This window comes from Platalea leucorodia (genome assembly GCF_965183815.1).
Source record: "Platalea leucorodia genome assembly, chromosome: 6".
NCBI lineage: Eukaryota > Metazoa > Chordata > Aves > Pelecaniformes > Threskiornithidae > Platalea > Platalea leucorodia.
This window is the reverse complement of record NC_138828.1, coordinates 57,205,595-57,217,700: the sequence shown is the minus strand read 5'-3', so window position 1 is coordinate 57,217,700 and position 12,106 is coordinate 57,205,595. Positions and strand designations below refer to the sequence as shown.

At 37.3% G+C, this 12,106-nt stretch overlaps 1 protein-coding gene across 14 annotated transcripts in view; it reads left to right on the top strand.

Moving 5' to 3' along the window:
- DCUN1D4 (defective in cullin neddylation 1 domain containing 4) overlaps positions 1-12,106 on the top strand; it is a 43,637-nt gene that overhangs the window by 13,770 nt on the left and 17,761 nt on the right. For 3 of the 14 annotated variants that reach the window (XM_082314904.1, XM_082314908.1, XM_082314913.1), the window contains one exon: positions 4,583-4,697. The exons of 7 other annotated variants lie outside the window; for them this stretch is intronic. In XM_082314904.1, the coding sequence (XP_082171030.1) occupies positions 4,583-4,697 (115 nt within the window). Of the gene's footprint in view, positions 1-877; positions 1,150-3,246; positions 3,277-4,582; positions 4,698-9,572; positions 9,634-12,106 lie in introns of those variants that run through there. 4 more of the 14 variants (XM_082314909.1, XM_082314914.1, XM_082314916.1 and 1 more) reach the window with 4 other exon arrangements.

The window sequence follows — 12,106 nt, the reverse complement described above, 5'->3', positions numbered from 1 at the left end:
CTATAAATGTGTCATGGGCCTTTGCCTTTTCAGCTGCTTGTAGGGGTAAGAAAAGCAGGCATTCAAATTCTGTAAACAATTTCTTTTTCTTCTGGTATGTATATGCATTAACTTGGAAAACTCTCCCTCTAGAACTTAAAATAATAGGATTTTTTATGTCATAACTGCAAATCTAGCAACTTGTTAATAGCTTAAAGTCATGATTTGGTTATTAAATTGTGACTTATTTACCTATCCAGACGAAAATGTCTTTAGAAGTAAAAGTACACTTCCTGTTGTCACCTGGCTTGTTTAAAAGAATGAAGTAATGTCTTCAACAAAAACAAGGCTTCATTGCTGTTCTTGAAGCTGGGGGGGGGGGGAATTACTTTTGCCTCTACTATTTTTTTGTTGTTTTAGAGAAGAAAACCCTCTTGAGTCCAATGCAATTCTGTAGTGTGGAATTCAAGATAGAGAAGATGATTTTTCCTTTTACAACAAGATTGCAAGTTGTTCGATGTTTTGATGAGTATCTTAGTTTTCTCATCTTGTATCTGAAAAATGATGATTGTTAACTGTGTTTGTGGTGGTCTTGTTGCATCATTAAGCAAGCAGCAATATCTTTCCAATTGCTTCAGCATTCACAGTTTCTAATTATTTTTCCTTTGAAACATCCCTCTACTTAAGCATCAGAAGAGCAGGATTATTCACAGGCATTATCTAGAGAGAAGGTGAAAATTACATGTTTGTAAATCACTTCTGTAGGGACACAGCTTGTAGAATTCTTATTTATTGACCTCTGTTTTTTCTTTTTTGTTTGTTCTGGTTTTGTTCCTATTCTAGGAGTGTCCCTTCCTTGTGGTGATTATCTTGCATATTGTTTTAAATTTCTTAGGGTGAATTTTGGCTCTTGAGTTGATATTTCCCCTTGGTAGCTTTGTCTCCTGCAAATTTGGAAGTACTGAATAGAACGTTTGGCAAACAACATTTATACTCGGCAGGCTTTTGGCTGATCGTGGCCTATTCAGCAGCCATTTGGAGGCTCTACCTTGCAAATGCTAGCTTCAAGTGTCAAAAAAACAGTGAGAACTAGGAGGGTTCTGCCAATCTTGAGTTGAGACCCAGGAGTAAGAAACTTTGAAGATAATCACATCAGAGAAGCTGCACTTGGTAAGTAAAGTTCCTGTCAAACTTTGCATGAAGTCAGAGGGAGCTGCATGTTCATTTGCAGATGATCAGACCTTTGAGAAGTGAAATTAGCTGTGAAAGGCTAGACCTAGAAATTACATTTCAAATTAGAAAGGTCTGTGTAAGAAAGGTTAATATTGATGCTACTTAGTGAGCTATACTGTAAAATAAAAAATTGCAAGAATTTAAACAAAAACCCCCAAACTCTGATAGTTTTTAGCTTTAGATGGAAATAAAAGATAGAAATACTCTGGTGGTTTAACTTTCAGAGTTTGTTACAGGGAAATTATAACTGCACTTCAAATTCAGTATACTGATTCTAGTAACAAAAGGAAATATTTTTAAAGTAACATTCTTGTACTGTGTTTTTCAGTAATTTAGAGGTCATTCAACAGTTAAAACATAGTGAAGACTTGGTCCAAACCTCAGTTATTAAGATGTTAAATCTCTGAAAGCATGTACAATATGTTTGTCCACCTGGTGTCTCTGTGTGTGTGTGCTTGTGCGTGAGCGGGGTGTACATGTGTGTTTGATAGCCACTTACCAATTTCTGAGCTATCTCTTTTCTTCCCTTTTCTGTCAGTTTGAGAGCTGCAACTAGATACATTCAAACCAAGAAAGGGTACAAGTTTTTCATAAGAGTCATTGGAGAAATTGGGTTATGGTGAATTCTGTTCTCATTTTAAGCCTTTAAAACAAGTTCAGCATCTTCCTAAAAATGTCCAATCACTTAATGAGGAAAAGTCTTCAAGCAGGAATTCATAGGTTAAATTCTTTGGTTTGTATGGGGTTGCAGATCTGACAAAATTATTTTCCTGTTCTAGAACTGTTTTTATTTTTACTTTTCTTTATTTTTATTTATTTTATTTTCATCTTTTGCTATGCTTCTCTTTTCACAGAGGCCTTGCATATTTCTTTTCCCAATCAAATAACCAGTAAACTGGACAAACCCAGTGGGGGTGGTGGTGGTTTTTCTTGCATTTTACCAGCATCCAATGGCTGTGGCCATCATAAATAGATTTTTTTTTTTTTTTTTTTTTAAATAGAAAGGCATTTAAAAACAATCAAGTTGCTCTCAAAGCAATGAGATAGCTACAGGTTGTTCTCAAATACCTACATGTTTTCTGAAGCAAGGTGTTCATTAGCACATGTTTTCATTTATTAAGTTTAGTGTCTGTCTGAGTCTGTTGGCTGTGTCTAGCCATCTGTTAAGTTCTGCTGTCATCTTAAGTGTTTTTACTTTTGTGTAGGTTTTAAAAAAATACTTACTGGCAGAGTCTTTAAAAACTTGATCTAAAAAGCCATAAAGCATCACACTTTCAATAACTTATGGGAATACAATTTTGCAGTGTCATTAATTTGCAGGCATAATCAGATGGAACAAATGACATTGAGCAGTTCAGGTTCCTTAGCTTCTTTAATCTGGGTAGTAAAATGCATCGGGTGTACTGTGAGTTTCTGATGGTCTCTGGCTTACCTGTTTCAAATATATCTGATATTGGTGAGAAGAAGATAAATATTATTATTGTTAATTTCCTTTTGTAACTTTTTCTGGACAGTGCTTCTAGAAGTATATTCTTCTGATTTTTTTCGTGTGATAGTAGTTTATGGAGTATAATGCTTGGAAGGGTTTTTTTTTTATAAGTAGTTAAATTATAATTTGAATTTGCAATATACTTAAAACTGTCTTTCTAAAAGATAGTGTAGGTATGGCCATACTTTCCTGGGAGGATGCTAGGGTGGGGGAGCTTCAGGGTAAAAAAAAAAAAAAAAAAGGAATATATAGGAAGAATTTTTGAATTGGAAAGAGTATTTCTTGAACTGGAGAGAATGATTTTTTTCTTAATAGAAATTAATAGAAAGGTAAGACCAAAGAAGGCATACTAAGTGCAAAAGCTTTATCAGTTGAAACCAAATTAGTTCATCTTGATGTAAAAAACTGGTTTGAACATCTTGCCTGATACTAGAAGAATCCATACTTTGATATGTGTAATAGTTTCAGTGCATGTTTAAAATAAAATACATGTAGCAAAGCCTGTGAGGCTGTAAGGTTCCTTACATGTGTTTCTCCTATAACAGGAGAGAGACTTTCAAAGATACGAAGAATAGGTAAGCAAAAGATTGCCGTTAGTATTTGTTGGGAATTGGGCCTCTGATTTCAGTCTGCTCCCTTGATGTCAAAAAGTAGTCCAAGTTTTATTGCTCGCTTCTGTGCTGTGATTTAAAAGAAAAGATTTTGTGAGCGTCTTAATAAAGTATAGCTAAACTTGGATGCTGTTGAAACTAAGAGAAGGTAGCTTAGGCATGCTGGAGTTCTTCATATTTTCTTGCAAGTTTCTTTGGCATCGCTTTGTGTCTGGATTTTTATCCCTCACCTCTCTCTTCCTTTCCTTTTAAAATTCTCTGTGTAACACTTAGACCTTTGATAGCTCTTTGAGCTGCTCTTAGACACACCTTTCTCAGGTGTCCATATGGTCTTCAGCACATGAAAGTAGGACAAAATTTTGCCTGGAGTGTTAGCCTACTGTTTTCATGAGACAGCAAAGGCAATTTAACGACTTGCTGTGGTCAAAAGGGCTGGTCCTGTGCTCTTTCTTGTGCTAATGTACAGAAAGTTGTTATTCTTTTTTGCTTGGGTTAATTATCTACAGGTTTGGTGAACTGGATTGGCACACTGAAGAGTCACCAGAGACATAAGAGTATGTAGCTGAGAGAAGGGGAGGAAAAGACTGCCACTTGCTAGGCATCAGTGTCTTGAATTGGCTGTTTCCTACTTGGGGACCTTCATTCTTTGAGAACTATCCAGTCCAAATGATACAGCAAGCCACTTATTTTTTCCCCTAGTGGTTGCTGAATATCTCTTCCTGTCTGTCTGTCCATCCCCCAAAAGAAGAAAGAAAACAATCAGAAAAAACAAAACCAAAGAGCAAACAAACAAAACCTTTCCTACCCCTTGCTCTCTGTATCACAAAAAACTTGGGGCTTAAAAAGAAAAAGGTTCTGTTTTCTAGAGGTAGGTGCTCTAGTTTTTGAGTCATATGTATTTCCAAAAGTAATGAACAACTCTTTAGAAGTTCTGATTTGGATAAATGACTAAAAATAAGGATGCCTTTTCGAGGACTTAAATACTTCTTCAGGATAGTCTCACTTCTTGCCTTTTGTTGGACTGAAGTAGCACTAGCACTACTGTACATTTTGATATAGTACTTTTGGCCTTAACTGAAAGCTGGTCATGGAGCACCATGTAAAAGTGAGATGGATTTCGCCATTGAAAGGAGACCATTTCTTTTGTAATTTTTAAATCCGCTAACTTCCTCCCTTCCCTTCCCTTTGTAATATGCCTATTAGTGGACAGAGTTTAACTGGTCTGCAACAGTTTCATTTCTTGTACTGGTGTTTTTAATTCCCTCTGTAGGAAGTCTCCGGTCTTGCAGTTCATCAGACTGCTTTAGTAAAGTGATGCCTCCAAGGAAAAAGAGGAGACCTGCAGCAGGAGATGATTTATCTGCTAAGAAAAGTAGACATGATGGGTATGTCATCTTACCATGAGCTAAGACTGATGGAATATCTAAAGTTGAATAGCTGATATGATCATGTTTTTAATTACTAATGGAAATGGTATTCAAATTTGCTTGGTTTCTCAATTTGGAACCATAGCCGGTGATTGAACTGTGGGATATTGATAAGCACATCTAGAGTCAGTTTGCATCTCACCATTTTCTAGTCATACAAGAAGCTTGTAGGGAACTTCTCCTTGCTCTAGTTTGCCAGCTGTCAAAATAGACATACTTGTTTGTTCAAAAACAACTTCTAAGAGATACAGTATCTTCCTGTATACATGCGTAAGATCTGGATTAGGCATTCTCAATCTGCAGGCTGTCAGAAAAGTGAATGCAGTTGTAGCCCACTCACTCCTTACTTGAAGTCCTGCTAGTCTCTCCCTGTTGTGTTGTGATTTGATGCTGGTCTTGTAAGGGAAAGGTGAAGATTGCCCAGGCAAGGTGATAGCCAGCGGTGGACTGGTGATTGAGGTGGTGCTGCTCAACTTCCCTCTGGGCAACAGAAGCGCAAGGGGGTTATAACTGTGTGCACGAGCAGTGTGTTCTTTTGGCATAGGTGTTGCATAGGTGAGGCTTCTGCAAGTGTTGGATTTTCAGTATGTGTATGTTCAGTCAGCCTCAGTCATTCAGACACAATTGAATGTGCTCCTTGTGTGCAAGATAGTCACTATTTATGTGTACTAAATTTAGAACTTGTGGGAGTACAGGACTGTACACTCCTGCATGATAGGTGCAGGACTGTCCTGACGTCGAAAAGTGACGTATACAGCCAGAAAGTTTGGTTGCCACTGTGTGAGTCAGTACAATTTGAGCTCTATTACATTCATGTATTAGCGGTGACTCAGAAAACACATGCTTCCGTAACAAGTATCTTCAGGAAGGTAAAAAGATGCATTTCTCTCCTAACTGTCAGCCTGAAATCAGGCTGGGTGCTTTCCTTTTTGTTCTCTAGCATGAGTAAGAAAAATGCTGGTAGCCAAATTAAGCCTCTGGTTATGCCTCTGTAACTCCATTGTGTTTAATAGGGTTGCACAACTGTAGCTGCACTGGAATTTTATTTAATGATCTGTTGATGCAGAAGAAGAAAGAGATTTCAACTCTCCCTTTCATTGCTTTGCATATGTAACACTAGCAAGAACAAAAAAGTAGTACCTGTCCTTAATATTTTTTGTTGCTTTTCAGAAATAATAAAATATAAAAGGTAAATAGTTGATAAGAGGACATTACAGCTTATTCAAAGATATGCATACAATATGGAAGCGAAATGAGGACAGAATGTTTCTAGAATCTCAGTAGAGAGGTTCACGAAATTTAACTCTACCTCCCTTTGCCAAGACACTGATGGTAAAGCAAAACAGCCCCAAACCCCTAGAAAGTAAGGTTGTCTGTAGGTAGGAGATACCGATTTGTGTAATTCAAATAAGAAAATTATGAGAAACTGATTTCTTACTCTATCAGTAGTGCATATATATATATACAACAATTTAAGAGCTTTTGAAAGCATAATTTGAAGGATTTTTGGGGTTTTTTTATATCTGCCTTTCAGTTTGTAACTAATGGATCTAGTCTTCGTTCTACTGCCATGTAAGGCTTTATTAAAAGGAAGACCTCGGCGTGCTTTTAGAAGTGGAGGTGAAACCAGATCTGCCAGTCATGGGCCACAGGGGAATATCCTTCTCTGATGTGGTTCCAATTTTTATGTGTCTTCCTTCTTAACTTTTAAAGGTTTTTGGGCTTTCTTTGCTTCCCAGTGTATATGTTTCTTTTGTTTTGGTCTTCAAGAAAACAGTTTTTATTTCAGTATGACTGGCAATATGAAATCATTTGCTGAACATTCAGCTCAGTCTTGGAGCTCTATTTTCTTTCAAGGAAGGATTTCTTCAAATTTGGCTTATGCCTCTGTAACCTTCTTTGAACAAGTTAGACAAAGAGCAGGTCGTCTCCTACTTCCATGCTTGACTGTCAGGCGGAGCTCATGCCTGTCATGTTTGGTCATGGAGGTCAGACATCTCAGTTTGTCAAGCAGAAATCAATCTGAAATCAGAAACTTCTACAGCAGTGTACTGTAGCAGATCTAGTCATTTTCAAAGTCATTTCCTCTTACATTGTATGCAGAGAATACTGTATACAATAAAAACAGTATGGATAGTGCAGTGCCAGTTTATGGAATAAGGGGCTTCTAGGCCCAGTTCTTTACCATTGCTTCTGTTTTAGAGGCAGACTTCCTAGCAGCTGTGTACTAGTAACTCAGGATAAGCCTTCAAGGGACATTAGCCTGTGTGGATTCTGTATTAGGAAAAAAGGTAGGCAGCGTCTGTTCTTGAATGTCTACTTTCAATGAAAAAATACAATGTGTGCTCTCCGGAGGAGACTGTATTTCCTAACAGAGGTGATTTGTCACTTCAAATGCTTATGGAATCATTAAGTTTTGTATGTTTTTCAGTTACAGTGGCAAACTTATAGGGGCAACATTAACAAATAAATTCAGTAATTGTAAGTCTCCTGTTTGCTTCCAGTGCAAAAATGTTAGGTAGTAGTCTGAAGGTTATCAAAGGAGTGTCATCATTAATGGTGTTATCACAGCAGAGACCAAATGATGATGATTCCTCCTGGTTTCTCCATACAAAGGAATTTTTTTTTTTTTTTAATCCTTATGTGGATAGTTTTCTTGGGTGATATTTTCAGTCTTTGCTATTTGCGGTGTGTTCCTATAACCTCTTCAACTATGATAGTAATATTTTTGAGAGATGTATTCTTTCCAGAAAGTTTATTTCAGCAGGGCTCTGCTGAAAGAGAAGATGATTTCTAAACTTACAAACTTAAACACATCTGATACCAGGGAGCTTGTAATATCCTTCACCCTCAGTTCCAGGCTGTTAGGGATACAGCCTCATCTTGGAAGGATTAGTGGAATAATGACATTGGCTATTGAGGAAAAACATTTATAGGAACAAATCTAGTTGTTAGTGAAGTTATCTGGAAATACTGATCTCATGCATAGACTGATTATGGAAAATACAGGTTCCAAACATGTTCTTTAGCATCCCATCCTTACATAATAAGAGCTTGAATTCTGTTAATTAATGTTCATAATGTCACCGTGAACCATGAATGCAGTGTTTTAATGGGAGGAAATTTTTATACCAGATGATGTATAATGAAAAGAACTCGATGTATTCGTTTCTGGATCACAGTAAGATTTATCCTCTTAAAGAATAGCTATTGGAAGTAAACGGTTTAGCGCACACTCACCAGAACATAATGACTCGAAGGCTTAGTTTGTATTTTCCTCTCAGTATGACAGTCTTGACTTTATTGTACTTACAACTCTCACAGTATAGGGTATTCTCAAATTGGAGTTAAAAATACATTTTCTGTATGTTGCTCTTCCATTACTGTGTTAAGGGTCCTAGGAAAGGTAAAGCAAGTTTCATGTAAAGATACTTGCTAGGTAAGAATATAGTCCTCGCTGTGTAATTATCTAATGCTGTGTATTTGTTACACAATCTCTAGCCAAATAGTGGCTTTTTCCTTAGGGAAAAATGAGCTATATGACATAATGTCTTCTTTCTGATAGTCTTATTTAAAAAATAATTCTACTCCTTATTCCCGAATCATGCTGAGGGCAAAAATCTTACAGTAATGGATATTTGGACCTTAGAGGGAAGAAAACTAGAATATTTATCTGCTTCCCTGAAAGTTATGTTTTCAGGCAATTAGATCTAGAGTCTAATTAATCCTAGATGTGTGTACGGACCACATAAGGGCCTATTAACATGAAAAATGTATTTTCTTTATTGAGTAGTAAGCTCCATACTCTGTCGTGGAAAAACATAAGTTTTGAAAACACAGTCAACACTATTATTAACATGGGAAGGTAACATGGGAGTGTACTAACCTTAGAAGTTTTCAAAACCTTTAGTGTTGAGAGGGTTTTTTTTTTTATTCTGTTGTTGTTCACTAACTGGTTTGGTCCTGCCCCACGCAGGCAGCCTGTGTTACCAACTGTCATAGATGTCTAGACCTTATTCCTTGACATAGAGGTTTTTCAAGTACACACAGGTGTAATTTTCCCTATTTCTACACCTTTTCAGTGAACTTCACTTAATAGTTCTGAAGAAACTTAAACTGGAGATGTGGCTATCGGCATGTATGCCGTTATACATACTGCTTCTTAAGTAAGCCTGATGAAGTTCAAAACATTGATTTAGAAATTGAGATGGTTGTAAGTCTATAAATAGGGAGAGATAAGATATGTTCATTCATAAAACTTACCAGTCAAGTAAATTTGTCCTGAGGGTTGCTTTAGACAGTCTTTGTCATGCCTTGCAAATTGTAAAACGTCTCTCCCCGTCCCCCCTTGTTTCTACTACAGTATTTATGAAACTATTGCTAAAATCATAATTGTGAATGAATAGGTAAGACTTTATAAAAATACTTTCATTGCATTGCACTGATGAAAATTTTCAGCCAAAATGTTAAACTAATTAATTATAATTAATGGAAGTAGCAGGGGGCGTCTTCTTCAATCAAATGTTTGCATCTTTCAAAATATAAATAATCTGAAAGCAGTTAGCTACTCAGTTCGAAGCTCAAATAAAATGAGGTAAAGGCTTTGAATAAGATCTGGTTGCACAGAAACAAAGCTACTGTTGGTAAATTTCTTAGTGTTTTCATTCAGTAAACACTGACCATCTGAAATGAGCAGGCTGTAAATCTTCATGAGGGGTTAATTTTTGACTTACCATAATAAACTGTACCCTTTTTTTCTTATTTTTTCTTTTTTTTTTTTTCCCTTAAATGAGCTTCCACAATCAAGAGAATGTTTTGTGTGACCTAAACTCCATGCTTTTGCTGATCTCGGTTTGAATGTTCTGGAGCCGCACAGCCCAGAGTTGCTGCTGTGGTAGGTGGAGCTCTAACAAATTCCAGTACAGTTGAAGCATGCTCAGAGCAGGAGTAGATACCCAACTTTGAAGACTGCAGTAGACTGAAGAGAGTTACCGTGACCTTGTTCTTTTTGTTGGCAGTGACCATGTACTCTTACGATGACTTGCCTAGTCACCCCATAATACCTAGATGAAATTTTCATGCTTTTGCTTTCCCACCAAAACAGTTATGAATGGAGGAAAATAATCTGGAAAAGATAAGGATGATCGTGTATTTAAAGAAACATAACAGGCCTAGGTACTCGGGTTTTTTAATTAGTTTGTTTACATCTACCTATAGCACTTCCAATTATAAACTACATTGTCTTATCTTTATTGCAGGGATATTACAATTACCTAGCTCATGAGAGTGTTTCAAAGATAAGTTTAAAAATGGATGTTATGAGTCAGCTATTAGGTCGTGATGGAGACGCAAGCATTTCTGAGAAAATAACTTCATTTAAATGTCATTAAGTAGTTGATATCACTTTTACAAAATTTAGGCAGGATAATCTCATGTTGCATTTTCCCTGCCCTGTCCCACATTCTTTACTCTCTCTAGTTGGTAAAATGGCTGTTAGAAAGAGATAATAAAAAAGAAAAAGCTAGATGCTCCTTAAGGGGATATTGGTTATAATATAAAGAAACATTTTTTGAAGTCTGCTGTCACTGTCCTGCCACTGACAGTGTCATGCTAAACTAATAAAAACTATTATTTTTCAAGTAAAGATTTTTCTGAGTCATTGTACCTGCATATGTATCTCATCTGAGAGACACATACTCTTTGCCCATAGGTAATTTTTTTTTAACGTGCTGTTCCTGATAGGTAGCGTGTCAGGGTTCAGAAATGGAAGGGTAATTCTAAACGCAAAGGCTTGGAGTTTGCTGTTGTCCAGTAGTGAGAGGTATAGCAGACACTCTGGGAAAAAGTTCTGCACGCACCTTTCTAGCTCTGATGATAGAGAAAACACCCTTTGGCAATCCCGTTCCAGTGTCAGCATTCTCTGACAGTGGTAAAAAGTTTTGGTATCAAAAGTACCAGGTATAGTCATTGGCCCTTCCTTTATGGAACGTGTCTGTAGGGTTTTTACTTTTTTTTTTTCTCCCCCTCTTTTTTTTTTTTCTTCTCCTCCACACTCTGAGCAAGTGCATTCTTTCACTTCTGACGTGTGACTGAAACTCTGCAGGTTCCTCTTATGGACCATCAATGCATAAGCAAATTGCCAAACTGTAACATGGTCAGCGTAATGGTCTCTTTGAAGGTATTGGTGCTGGTCATCTTGAGGAAGCTGCGAGCTGTTGAGGACTTGCTGTTTGAAACTCTTATCTCTTCAGTAGATGTTTGGTGCTCCCAGTGTATTCGGATATCTACCCTGTGCACTCTGTCAGTTTGTATTTGTCTGCATAGCAAGAGACACTCTCCTTAGCACAAAGACAAGGCACATCATCTTGCAGTATGTACAGAGAAATTCCAAAGATATGAGAAATATTCTAAGCCACAACGTGGATGCCAGAGGTCTCTGGCAGTTTGTGTTTTTATCCTCTGCACATACGTTCTTGAGAAAATCCCATTGGTATTAATGATAGTTCAGAGGACAGTCTTTGGAATCACCTTTACCCTGTGCTGCCATTTTGGGCTTGCTCTGATAATTGCACCGAGTTGTCCTAGGCTGTAATCTCAGATACTTGTCTACTCACTTGCTTGTATCTCCTTGCTCATCTTGCTTCACCAGGCACTGCAGGGACTAGGAGTTTCTTGATAATAGACCTAGCTGGTTTGGCTGCACTGGGGGGAGAAACTCATTTGGTGTCTGGAGTAAGCAGGGAGAGCACAGGCTTCATCTTTATACATGAGGGATCACTAATACTGGGTCTGCATTGGTGTTACTTGTTTCTGTCCTATTCCTTTTCAAGTGATCCTTGTCTTGCAGAATATGTGATCTGCCATAGTTCCTTTTAGGATGAGAGAAAGGCATCTGAGATTCATCCAGCCATTTTTGTTGTATGGTTTTATACTTCTGGCCATGCATAGTCTGTTTACATTACAAATGTGATATGGTGTCACCTGCACTTTTAATGACTGAATTAGCTTGTAGCAGAGACTGGGATAGCTCAAGATTATATCCCTTCTGATGTTATTTTCTGAATTTTTGAAGTAATTTCTCTTACCAGCACAGGTTGGAAGATCTGTAATCAGTTCTAGTTTCTCAAAAATCAAACTCCAGTGGTCAGATATTGAGCTTTTTGAACAATGATAAGTTTGAGGCCAAGGCATTTTGCTTGGAGTTACTTGGCCACATGATGGGCACATGGACCTACTAATGAATATTGTTTCCTGCAGTTCCTAAACAATGACCTTAGCCTTAAGCACAACAAATGACTTTCAGTCCCGTATCAGTCCTCTGAAAACTTGCTATGCGTTGATGCAGTGAATGTATAAAAAGGGCTGGA